Below are 13,236 nucleotides of genomic sequence, written 5' to 3' on the forward strand. Positions count from 1 at the left end.
ATATACTTCCTATGCTTCTAGCAAAAAGTGTCTCAAATTCCAAATAAGGAAAGCATGATTTGTAAAATTATTTGGATTATAAAATATACCTTCCTAATTACAGATTTTATCAAATGTAATTCAGCTCAAGCACAAGCTGAAAATCTAAGTGAGAAATTGAAATTTTGCCAAAACCAGGATGTTTTGGAGGATTGAGTGATGCTACTAGAATTTTGTGCTGAACTCAAGTAATAGCAAATGTTTTGCTTCGAAATTAGCAGGAAAATGTACTCCAGATCCAAATATAATTTGGCCTTACTATCTGCTGCTGCTCCTACTTTCAGTGGCAAAAAGTAGCTAAGTTTATGATTGATTCTTTTAATTGTAAAATAAAAGATCACGGTAATTTTATTTGATCTTGAAAAAGCTAGCATTTATATTCCATTTTGTCAGAAAGACTGGTCAGCACAAAAATAATTACATGTTTTGTTACCTGAGTAAATTTCTAACCTTTTCTAACCAGGTTCATTTAGTAATGCTGGGTTAAATTGTTTTCTTTCTGATTCCCCCAGGGGTGGAGAGGAACTGATTACAAATACATTTCTATTGTGGAAAATGTGGAAATATAAACAAATAAAAATACCAGTCTTCCGTAATTGTCCCACTCAGAGATAAACACAACATTTTTGTGTATTTACCTCTAGTCTTTTAACTACATATGTGTATACAAGTATATTTCCAAGTGTATTAGCCTATTTTTTTTTTAACTTAGCTAACCAGGTTTTTGGGTTTTGTTTGGTTGGTTTTTTGTTTTTGTTCTCTTTTTTTTAGGTCTTTATGGTTTTTTTCTAAATAGAATATTTTCATTTTGTGTGAAGCTCTTTTCAGAAAGAAGTTGTCCAGAGGACCATCCTAACTATACTTGTCTTCAACTAATCACTTATTTTATCAGTTAGCATTAGAATCAGTTAGATATTACATAATATCCAAAATAACAGTGTCTAACATATAAGCTTTATTTTTCACACACAAACAAATCTGGAGGTAGGCTCCATGATCATTAGGTAACTGGGTTTCTTCTGTCTCTCTGTGTCGTAATCCCTGTTGTGTGGCTTTCATCCTGAAGGTTACTTTGTACTCCATAATGGCTATTACAGTTCCAATCATCGCATCCACAGTCCTGGCATCAGGAAGCAAGAATTAGGGGCAGGGCACATGCCCAGGCTTTTTTAAGGAGCTTTCCCAGAAGTCCCTCCTAACAACTCCCACATAGATGTCATTGGCCATAGTGATAGGGTCAGACGGGAAGGAAGAGCCCTGTGGCTCCATGGGAAGGAAGGATCTGCAATCTTTTATCTAGGAGCATTGCTGTCCTGAGTAAAGTTGGGGTTCTGTTGAGCTGGTGACCAGGAGTCTCTGCCACACAGATGGGTCTTTAGAAACGATCAAGTTGAATGGAGGTCACCAGCCACTGTCGAGCTTTCCTGGCCTCCGTGAGTCAAGCGTTTCTGTGTGGAGTCGGGGTGTCGCAGCGTAGTGTCCAATGAACAGTGTACACAGGAACACATGCTTACACTTTGGCAGCCTTTTTCATTTCAGGAATATCATTCAAGCTAGACCTGCCAAATAGTGGTTGCTACCCTAAAACAGGAAATGCTCTGTAATGTAATAACAGTAATTTTATATCTTCTCGTGTCAATTTTTTAGTCAGGTACTGGTTTATAAGTATTCTTTACAGAAGTGGTATTTCACTAGATTAAAGATAACCACACACATTTGAATTACCCTATCCTTTCTCTGCCTAAATGTAAAACAGATGGTTGAACATCCGTTGGTGAACTGTCTTACTTTGAAAGGTTCATATTTTCCAGCCTTTCAGTACTTTTCAAGTTTAGCAGGAATATACCCTAAACTTGGGAAACTACAAGAAATATTCAGTTTACCAGAAGTATGTTCAAATATTTATGATTATAAGAGCATAAACATTTCATACTTTGATTCAGTAATTATCATTTAATCACTGAATTTTACTTTATAGCACACTTCAAGAAACACCTAATTGGACATACATTCCTGTGTTTGTTCATTTAAAACAAATATGACAGCTTATTTCTTTTTAACTCCTCTTTTCCTTCCCACTTTCATCCTAGACCCCCCCATTGCACTTCAGTGGTTTTACTTAGGTAGATTATTTCTATGAACATGTTTGAAATCTAGCTTTCTCATTACCCTGCAGCTTTGTTTGTCTCGGCCCTATTTTTTTTTCCTGCTAATTAAAGCCAGTATGTGAAACATCTTGTATTGGTAGTTGTTTGCTCCTTAATCACGCCTTTTCTAAGCATGGATGAAAAGTTAGATAGTTCTGCATGCCATTCTGCATGAAGTGTTATTAACACAATTATTTGAAAAGTATTCTGTTTTTGTTCATCGTTTTCTATTACTATTTGTAGTTGTTTGCATGTATACTGTATATATGTGTTTTTGCAGCCTTTTCCAAGCCTAAACGGGGCCACCGTAAAACTGCTTCATTTGGCAACATTCTGGATGTCCCTGAGATCGTCATATCAGGTATCATAGACCACCTGAGTCGGTCTAATAGCTGTGGAACTGGAATAATGATCCCTGGTACTTAAAAAATGCTTCTTGCTCCAATTTGATAGAACGTGAAAATAGATACCTTGCATGCAGTCATTAGGGAGACAGATTAAAAACTGTATACGTTTATCTACACTGAAGTGGGCTTGGCAGGAAACCTCACATCTCCAAAACTGAGGATAAAATAGAAGGTAAAGTGAACGTTTTCACGGAAGGGAGAATACCAGTCCAGAATTCCACCAAGTTCCTCTCATCTTTTAAGTGAGCGGAAGAGCTGAACCCAGACCTTTTTTGCACCCAGCAGAAAGAGGAAACAATCCTTTAAAAATATTTGTTGTCCTTCGCTCCTTTCCTTCCTTCGTTACTACTTTGGGGCTCCCTCTAGGCATTCTATCCCAGCCTCTTTCTGTTGGGAGCAAGTGAAATATGAAGTTGAGAAAAGAGTTGCTAAATACCGTTTTGCCTTAACCTAGAAAACAGAAATGAAGTAAAACTAAATGAGATTTGCTGTTTTGTTTGGTATCCTGCCAAAGAATTATGGTCAGTTCTGATTCCTGTGTATTATCAGGAGAATCTTCTTGCAAATTACGTGTTTTTATACCTAACTCACACATGGTATCTCCGTGTCTCATATTGGCAAATTGCTTTTATTTCTTATGGTGATCATTTCACAGATGCATCTAAATCACCATTTTCAATAGAAACTTAAATGGCATATGTGACCTTCAGTATTGGTTAATATATGTTATCAAAATCATCATTTATTTACCCTTCTGCTTTAGGTTTTCATCCACCTCTTCCCCTGAAATTTTGACAGGGAAATACAGTTTTCCCCGCACAATCATGGGCGTAGTTAGGTGAATGCTCCACACACTGTCCTTTGCCTGTGATTGTGCTTTTAGCATAGTATTGGATTATATATGAATGCCTAGTAGTTCTTTTCTCCTCCAGTAAACTGAAACCTGAGGATAGAGGCCATGCCTTTGTGATTTATTATTGATGGCACCAGCAGTATCTGGCTCAGTGCCTCACACATTGTGTCTAATAAATATGTGCCTATTACATAAATGAACAAACTATTACTGAGCTCCAGCAGCTAGGAACTATGATACATGTAAAATTTGTATATAACAGATATGTGTAAAATATAAGTTATACAATTCTTAGGGGCCATTTTGTCTATACAAAACCATTTTATTTATAGAGTAATTAACTTTTATTCTAGTTATCAAAGTGGTTTATTTTACAACATTTTCACTGTTGCCGTTCAGAGAATACCGTTAACCCATTCTTCACATAGTAATTTTATTTATTGAGTCATGAGCTGCTTTCAAAATTAGCAAAGTACTTAGGATCATTTTACCTCTACACTGAAAGGTCCCAAGTGTAAGGGAATAATATTCTGACTGAAGAAGTGGCAACATTTAAACATACATACTGCTGAGCTGTGATTATCTTAAACGTTTGAGGGAATCAGGAAAATTTAGGCACATGGCACAATAATCTTAATCTGGGTCTTACGGGTAAGCATTAAGAACAGATGCACCCACACATAGTGGGTGAAATAGCCAATGGTGTACAAGATAAGGAGGGAGAGAGAAGAGGAGAAAGAATAATAGTCTCAGTGGTTCTCCTCCAGGGTGAATTTGCCCCCCAGGGGACATTTGGCAACATCTGGAAACATTTTTGATTGTCAAAACTAATAGGTGCTACTGGCATATGGTGGACAGAAGCCAGGGATGCTGCTACACGTTCTGCAATGTCCCGGGCAGCTTTCCACAGCCAAGAATTATCCAGCCGGAAGTGTCAGCAGTGCCGAGGTTGAGAAACCCTCGTTAGATGTGCTGTGTGGCCTAGAAAGTAGTTTAAAGCACATCATCTTAATTAACCTTCGTAAGTCTTATAACTAGGTTATCACATAAAATTATAGCCATTTTACAGATGAAAATCTTAGATCTGATGATGTTGAATGGTTTTCCCAGAGTCACACAGCCAGGATCCCACCCTAGATCTTCTGATGCCAAATTACATCCGTGTTCTCTTGTTTTGTTTGAGTCAGAGAAGTTAGAATAACTCTGCCTTGCACTTCATTAGGGTTCGTATTAAATTTAAGTGAGCTCTTCAGCCAGGAGACGCTTTTTTATGACATTGGATACTTACGGAGTCAGGAAAGCTTAATTCTGCTCTTAATTGCCAGAGTAACAATGCTGTTCAAATGGAAATATTATTCGGTAATACATTTTATTAAATATTCTTGTTGGGTTTTTTCCCAGATATTCAAACATTAACCTAATCAGTTTCACTTCCTTTAATAAAAGGATGCAAGCACTGGAATTGAAACAATTGGACATAAAAGCTAAACATTAATTTGTTCTTAGGTTATATTTTTAAGTTAAACATAAAGATATAATCCGTGCTTTGGGAATATCTCAAATGTCTTACATGGCCATTTTAATTGTAAAGGAGGACGAAATTTAATTCCCCCAATTTTTTAATACCTTCTAGAATTTTTTTCCTCGAGGTTGGTTTCCCTACAAGCTCTGTGGTTATATTACCAGATACTTCTTGATATATCCAAACTGGCATTAATTAGCATTGGATCCCATTTGTAAGCATTTTTTTAAATATAGCTGTACTTTTTATCTTATCTGTTATGGATAAGTAGTTGCAATAATATTTTCCTTTGGCCAAGTGCAGTATACTGTCTAATGTACCTCTTGGAATAAACGGCCTCTTTTTAATAGGAGTGCTCATTTAAGCATCACATAAATTTTTATGTGTATTTATTGGCAGTGTACAAATGTATCTTTTCTGAAGTGTTTGTTGTTTCTTGCATTTTTTAAAACCTTACCAAGTTTTAAAAGTTTTTAAATACACACTATTACTCTAAAGATTTTTTTTAATACATCTTTATAATGACTAAAATGCCTAACCTAGTCATAGGTCAGCAAATTTAAATCTTGTGTTTTGCCTGCTTTTCAACACTATTATATACTCTGTCACCAACAAATGAGGAAGAACAAGCACCTTACAGCTAACACCAATATTCATCAATTTAACAGTCTCTCAGGTTGTGCAAAAATGAACCTTTAATACCTCAGGGCTTCCTATGGATCAGACTACACAATTTTTTGTACCCCTTCTACCTTGGCCCTGGCTCTAAAGAGGTATTGGCAAACTTTGGTATGGATAAACCTTCCTTCCACTTTCCCCTGCCCACAGAGAGTGGCTATAGATCGATCTGGCTCCTTTTTACCAAGCAAGACACATAATTATGAGCAAATTACCAATAGAGTATGACATTTTGCTAACTCTTCATTTGTGAAGAAGGTCCTGCCCACTAACGGTGTGCTACCTAAGCAAAGTTAATGTAAATGTAGAAGTCTCTTGCCCAGAATTTAAACCATTTGATCTAGTTTTCTAATCCATTTGTTTATTGAACATTATAAGACTTCCAGGAAAGGAAATAGGCTTTCTTAAATGTTTTCCATTAAAACTTGGAGTTTTAAAAGCATAATCCTTTCTCCTTTTCAACCAGTACATTTTAATTTGTATTACTTTTATTTGAAGAAAAGAGAATGGGTGGCATACTATTGGATTGCTTTAAATGTTTCTATTTTTTTTCCCTTTAAGACTTTAATAAGAACATGGATTTTTGTTTATTCGGTTCTTTTACTTGGATTTTAGAATGCTTTGACCAAAGAGCATTACGTACTGTCTTACATACTGTTCTTAAGGATTTGATAAAGAAGATTGAATATGCAAATGTTTTGAGTCAATCTTGTTAATATATATAAAATATTTTTGCCCAGGTCCCTGAATTTAATTGATATTTCTTGTTTATAATATTCTTGAAGCTGAAAAGAAACTTTACGAATCCTTATGATTTCAGCTGCATTTAGATCTCTTAACTGAGAAAATTTTAATGACTATTCATTCACTTTTAATTTCAGTCAGGTACATTTAGCTCTATTGTATATTGGGTATTTTCCAAAAGTAAATGTTAATATATAGTTAAGTAGAATAAGTAGAATATAGAAAGGACCAAGGGCCAAACATAATATTTAACAGAAAGTAAATGGGTAGTTAGCTTTCTAATACCTATGTGTTGTTTTCCTCCTTCAGAAGTTTCAAATATCTTAGGTAATTTAGATGGGGGTGCCGGGGGTGGAGGGGAGTGGTGAGGACCTTGTAGAATGCTGGGCAGCTGGAGGCCGAGATACTGTGCAGAGACACACCTGGGCACCACTTTGCTTTTTCCATCAGGACGGAAATATAACCTTCTAGTACTATATTTGGTTCAAGAACCAGTAGATACTGTTTGTAAACATTCCTATAACTGTATGTATGTAAATTATTAGTGCAGTTCTTCCCCTTTTTAAATAGTGCAGCGCCAATATGAAGAGAGCATGAGATAGAAAGAACTGAGCTTTTCTAGATCTTCAAGTTCCTACCTTGCACAGTGTCATTAACAGCTGTAAACCTTTATTTAGGGACACTGAGGCCCAAGGAGAGCGCTACTGAGATATACTATACCTACTTCTGCCAAGAGTAGCCACCTCACCTTCAGCAGAATTCTATATTTGTGGCTAATTAAATAAGGACGTGCATCTAACCTTACAGTGAATATTTAGGTAGTCTCTTTGCACCATATTGTGGTCTACCAAGATCATTTTTTTTTAATCTAAATAATTGAACTCTAACCTAATGAAGTAGGTTTATTAGAAAGCAAAACTCATCAATAATAATTGCTTTCCTTTGGTAGGGGGGAAAAAAACCCCACCCTAAAGGAGGCTTTATTCTAAGAAACCAGCCAGGTACTTCCCTGGCGGTCCAGTGGTTAAGACTTGGCCTTCCAATGCAGGGGGTGCAGGTTCGATCTCTGGTTGGGGAGCTAAGATCCCACATGCCTCGCAGCCAAAAAACCAAAACATAAAAAAAAAAAAAAACAGAAGCAATACTGTAACAGAGTCAATAAAGACTTTAAAAATGGTCCACATCAAAAAAATTAAAAAAAAAAAAAAAACCAGCCAGAATTGTTGAAACTAGTAAAGGAATATGAAACTTGTGCCAACTTTAATATATATATATATATATTTTAACATCTTTATTGGAGTATAATTGCTTTACAATGTTGTGTTAGTTTCTGGTTTATAACAAACTGAATCAGTTATATGTGTACATATACCCCATATCCCCTCCCTCTTGTGACTCACTTCGTCCCAGCTTACCCTTCCTCCTCCCCATGTCCTCAAGTCCATTCTCTATGTCTGCGTCTTTATTCCTGTCCTGCCCCTAGGTTCTTCAGTCTTTTTTTTTGTTTTTAGATTCCATATATATGTGTTAGCATACAGCATTTGTTTTTCTCTTTCTGACTTACTTCACTCTGTATGACAGACTCTAGGTCCATCCACCTCACTACAAATAACTCAATTTCGTTTCTTTTTATGGCTGAGTAATATTCCATTGTATATATGTGCCACATCTTCTTTATCCATTCATCTGTCGATGGACACTTAGGTTGCTTCCATGTCCTGACTATTGTAAATAGGGCTGCAATGAACATTGTGATATATGACTCTTTTTGAATTATGGTTTTCTCAGGGTATACGCCCAGTAGTGGGATTTTTGGGTCATATGGTAGTTCTTTTTTTTTTTTGACCACAACAAAAGCAACAATGATTGCAATTACCAAACATGAAACACACTCATACTATGTCATAATATTGACATTCAGTCCAGTAATCCTCCACTGTAACAGCTCCTTTACTTTGCAGTGAAAATTGATTTCTATATTCTTTGCCTCTGAGTCCTTGTGGAATTTTTTTTTTTTTAATTCAAACAGAAAGTCACAAAGATTATAATCATCCTCATCAGTTCGCTCAGTCCCATGTAATTAATTTTTTTTTTCATCTTGATCTTTTGTTAGCACTTTTATGAGTTCATCAGTTTTTCATTAGAGTTGTGAAAATGCTTATTCATTCAGTTCAGCACTACAGTCAGTTACCAGAAACCTGTACTTGTCAGTCTTTTCTATGAATTCCTTGAAGATGAAACCCTCTTATAGGAACATATTTGCAAAAGCATCAGAGTACACCCAGAACTGTCTGTAACTGACAAACGACTTAAAAATGACCACAGTTAAAGATTTGATGAAAGTTCATAATAGTGCAATTGACAAGGAAATTTAGTTTTTTCTGAGATATGCATTTTAAAGTAATAACTAGAATTATGACTTATAACATTATACCAGAACATGTAAGATTTTTAGAAATTTCACGTAATGTCTGAAACGTTTATGTTAACATATTTCCATACAGATAACCCAATGAAAGTTTAGTATTAGTTGTTTTGTTTGTTTGTTTTTTTATACTGCAGGTTCTTACTAGTCATCAATTTTATACAAATCAGTGTATACATGTCAATCCCAATCGTCCAATTCAGCACACCACCATCCCCACCCCACCACAGTTTTCCCCCTCATATGGTAGTTCTATTTTTAGTTTTTTAAGGAACCTCCATACTGTTCTCCATAGTGGCTGTATCAATTTACATTCCCACCAACAGTGCAGGAGGGTTCCCTTTTCTCCACACCCTCTCCAGCATTTATTGTTTGTAGATTTTTTGATGATGGCCGTTCTGACCTGTGTGAGATGACACCTCGTTGTACTTTTGATTTGCATTTCTCTAATGATTAGTGATGTTGAGCATCCTTTCATGTGTTCATTGGCAGTCTGTATATCTTCTTTGGAGAAATGTCTGTTTAGGTCTTCTGGCCATTTTTGGATTGGGTTGTTTGTTTTTTTGATATTGAGCTGCATGAGCTGCTTGTATATTTTGGAGATTAATCCTTTGTCACTTGCTTCGTTTGCAAGTATTTTCTCCCATTCTGAGGGTTGTCTTTTCATCTTGTTTATGGTTTCCTTTGCTGTGCAAAAGCTTTGAAGTTTCATTAGGTCCCATTTGTTTATTTCTGTTTTTATTTCCATTTCTCTAGGAGGTGGGTCAAAAAGGATCTTGCTGTGATTTATGTCAAAGAGTGTTCCTCCTATGTTTTCCTCTAAGAGTTTTATAGTATCTGGCCTTACATTTAGGTCTTTAATCCATTTTGAGTTTATTTTTGTGTATGGTGTTAGGAAGTGTTCTAATTTCATTCTTTTACATGTAGCTGTCCAGTTTTCCCAGCACCACTTATTGAAGAGACTGTCTTTTCTCCATTGTGTATTCTTGCCTCTTTTATCAAAGATAGGGTGACCATATGTGCATGGGTTTATCTCTGGGCTTTCTATCCTGTTCCATTGATCCGTATTTCTGTTTTTGTGCCAGTACCATACTGTCTTGATAACTGTAGCTTTGTAGTATAGTCTGAACTCTGTGAGCCTGATTCCTCCAGCTCCATTTTTCTTTCTCAAGATTGATTTGGCTATTCGGGGTCTTTTGTGTTTCCATACAAATTGTGAAATTTTTTGTTCTAGTTCTGTGAAAAATGCCATTGGTAGTTTGATAGGGATTGCATTGAATCTGTAGATCGCTTTGGGTAGTAGAGTCATTTTCACAATGTTGATTCTTCCAATCCAAGAACATGGTATATCTCTGCATCTGTTTGTATCATCTTTAATTTCTTTCATCAGTGTCTTATAGTTTTCTGCATACAGGTCTTTTGTCTCCTTAGGTAGGTTTATTCCTAGGTATTTTATTCTTTTTGTTGCAGTGGTAAATGGGAGTGTTTCCTTAATTTCTCTTTCAGATTTTTCATCATTAGTATATAGGAATGCAAGAGATTTCTGTGAATTAATTTTGTATCCTGCTACTTTACCAGATTCATTGATTAGCTCTGGTAGTTTTCTGGTAGCATCTTTAGGATTCTCTATGTATAGTATCATGTCATCTGCAAACAGTGACAGTTTTACTTCTTTTATTTCTTTTTCTTCTCTGATTGCTGTGGCTAAAACTTCCAAAACTATGTTGAATAATAGTGGTGAGAGTGGGCAACCTTGTCTTGTTCCTGATCTTAGTGGAAACGGTTTCAGTTTTTCACCATTGAGAACGCTGTTGGCTGTGGGTTTGTCATATATGACCTTTATTATGTTGAGGTAGGTTCCCTCTATGCTTACTTTCTGGAGAGTTTTTATCATAAATGGGTGTTGAATTTTGTCAAAAGGTTTTTCTGCATCTATTGAGACTATTATGTGGTTTTTATCCTTCAATTTGTTAATATGGTGTGTCACATTGATTTGCGTATATTGAAGAATCCTTGCATTCCTGGGATAAATCCCACTTGATCATGGTGTATGATCCTTTTAATGTGCTGTTGGCTTCTGTTTGCTAGTATTTTGTTGAGGATTTTTGCATCTACGTTCATCGGCGATATTGGCCTGTAGTTTTCTTTTTTTGTGACATCTTTGTCTGGTTTTGGTATCAGGGTGTTGGTGGCCTCACAATGAATTTGGGAGTGTTCCTCTCTCTGCTATATTTTGGAAGAGTTAGAGAAGGATAGGTGTTAGCCCTTCTCTAAATGTTTGACAGAATTCGCCTGTGAAGCCATCTGGTCTTGGGCTTTTGTTTGCTGGAAGATTTTTAATCACAGTTTCAATTTCAGTGCTTGTGATTGGTCTGTTTATATTTTCTATTTCTTCCTGGTTCAGTCTCGGAAGGTTGTGCTTTTCTGAGAATTTGTCCATTTCTTCCAGGTTGTCCATTTTATTGGCATATAGTTGCTTGTAGTAATCTCTCATGATCCTTTGTATTTCTGCAGTGTCAGTTAACATATATTTTTAAATTACATATTCAGTTTACCATGAAGCATTAGTATAATCCTTCAGTGTATAGTGCTGTGTGAATTTTTTAAATCTTGTGTATTTTACACATAAGGTTAGTGTCCCATAATTTTTAGTATTCAAAACTTATGAATATCAGAATTTCCAACATTTTGTTTAAGAGATGTCTCCAGGAAAATGTGTTGATTTTTACATGAAGAGAGTCTTCAGGAAGTTGGAACATAGGAAAATATAAGTAGTTAAGGTAAGGAAACCGATAAGAAAAACCTCAAGAATTACTCTCTGGGACCTGATCCAGCAGTCTCTGGAGAGACTCTGTGATGACTTTCAAATACCAGCTCAGGAAGTCAGTTGTACTTAAAAAGAGCAGCTTTTTGAAGAGATGGATTTTGTTTTAGTGTGGTAGAAATGATCAACCTATCAGCTGCCATTCCAACCACCCTGTTGGGTGGGGGAGGGGCTTAGGGCTATAGTGTATTCCTTTTGTTGCTCTTACTTAGAAAAGTTATTCTTAAAAATATCATTTGTTCCCTACCCGAAGTCGTGAAAGTTCCACAATTCATTACAGAATAAAATACGTACGACATCATTTACAGGTTTCATATTCCTTGATTAAGCATCTGTTAACATCATATTGTCCCTCATTTCTACTTCTTTTTTCCTTTATACTGCCATGTGTAATATAGTTATGCACATATCAAAGAACCCTGAAAAAGTGTAAAGTTAGTGAGTTTCTAAATTAGTGTTTAGTTACCAAAAAATTCAAAATCAATCTAAATTTACTGAGTACACACCCAGTAATTTTCATTTGCGATAATAGGAGCTTGATGTTTTTTACATTCATATTTCTAAATTATGACTTAAAACTTAATATTGGAGCAACAAGTATTTGTTGATTGTAGTCCTTTTTTGCTTTGTCTGAACTGTTTGCCAGATGGTTTCTGCCATGGTTATGCTAATGAAAATGCATTACCTAGTATTGCTTGCTTTGACTCATATTGTAGCTTGAAGATTTCTCATTTTATGGCATTTGTTAACTGTCAGCTCTCCTTTACCCTACTTAAAAGCTTTTATTCCCCTTTCCTCCTTCCCTCACCTAGATTGGAGCTTGTTTTTGTTGTTATTGCAATGGTGATGTACTGATTTTTAGACACGTGTGCTGGGTGGTTCCCGAGATTCACAAATGTTGCTAATCTGAAAAGAGAATTCCAGACACTTTTACAAGCCTGTCTCATCTAAGCTAATTTTAGAATGATTGTGTCGAATGAAATGTGCCTGAAATTGCTTATTCGTCATGGTGGTAGGGATCCTTTTTGTCCCCAGGAAACAGGGATAATTAAAAGTTTTCACAGAAATATCTTAACGTGCCTGATTCAGTAAATGTGCAGTTTGTTGTTATGTCAAATTTAATTGAAAGTTGGAGCTTGGAATAAAATGAAACTCGAAGTAAATTTGAGTTAAGATTATGCAAAGAATTCTAAAACATAGCTTTAAATAGAAAAGAGTTACACTTTCAAGGTGGCTGTAAATTTGAGTTTTTCTGTTCACTACACGTATTATTGCATTAAACATTATTCTTCTGTTGTAAGGTCCTTTTAGTTTATGTGCAGAACAATAGGGTCACCTTGATTAAGATGCTAAATTATATTGCTGATTGGTTTAAAATAAGATACTGAAGGTTATGGAAATACAAAATTTTAAGAATGAATTCTGTCTGCTAATCAGGCCACAACTATTCGAGTACAAGATCTGAGTGCTGCCCACTAGTTAAGAAATTACATAATATAGCTTTCAGAGTCAAAAGAATTTTGACTTTTTTGTCAGCTGTTACTCATAATATTTTGGTGTTTCCTTTTAGACAGCTGATCTCTCATCTTAGAAGATA

The 13,236-nt window shown here is 35.7% G+C and overlaps 1 protein-coding gene across 6 annotated transcripts in view; it reads left to right on the forward strand.

The window, feature by feature from the left end:
- The window catches only part of MAP3K7 (mitogen-activated protein kinase kinase kinase 7), a 64,974-nt gene that overhangs the window by 34,719 nt on the left and 17,019 nt on the right, over nucleotides 1-13,236 (forward strand). For 5 of the 6 annotated variants that reach the window (XR_005022150.1, XR_005022152.1, XR_005022149.1 and 2 more), the window contains exon 12: nucleotides 2,467-2,547. The exons of the other annotated variant lie outside the window; for it this stretch is intronic. Coding sequence is in view for 1 of the 5 variants with exons in the window: in XM_036871303.1 (XP_036727198.1) it covers nucleotides 2,467-2,547 (81 nt within the window). In the remaining 4 variants the exon portion in view is untranslated. The remainder of the gene's footprint in view (nucleotides 1-2,466; nucleotides 2,548-13,236) is intronic. 6 annotated transcript variants of the gene reach the window in all.

Source organism: Balaenoptera musculus, chromosome 12, assembly GCF_009873245.2.
Source record: "Balaenoptera musculus isolate JJ_BM4_2016_0621 chromosome 12, mBalMus1.pri.v3, whole genome shotgun sequence".
In the NCBI taxonomy this organism is placed as follows: domain Eukaryota; kingdom Metazoa; phylum Chordata; class Mammalia; order Artiodactyla; family Balaenopteridae; genus Balaenoptera; species Balaenoptera musculus.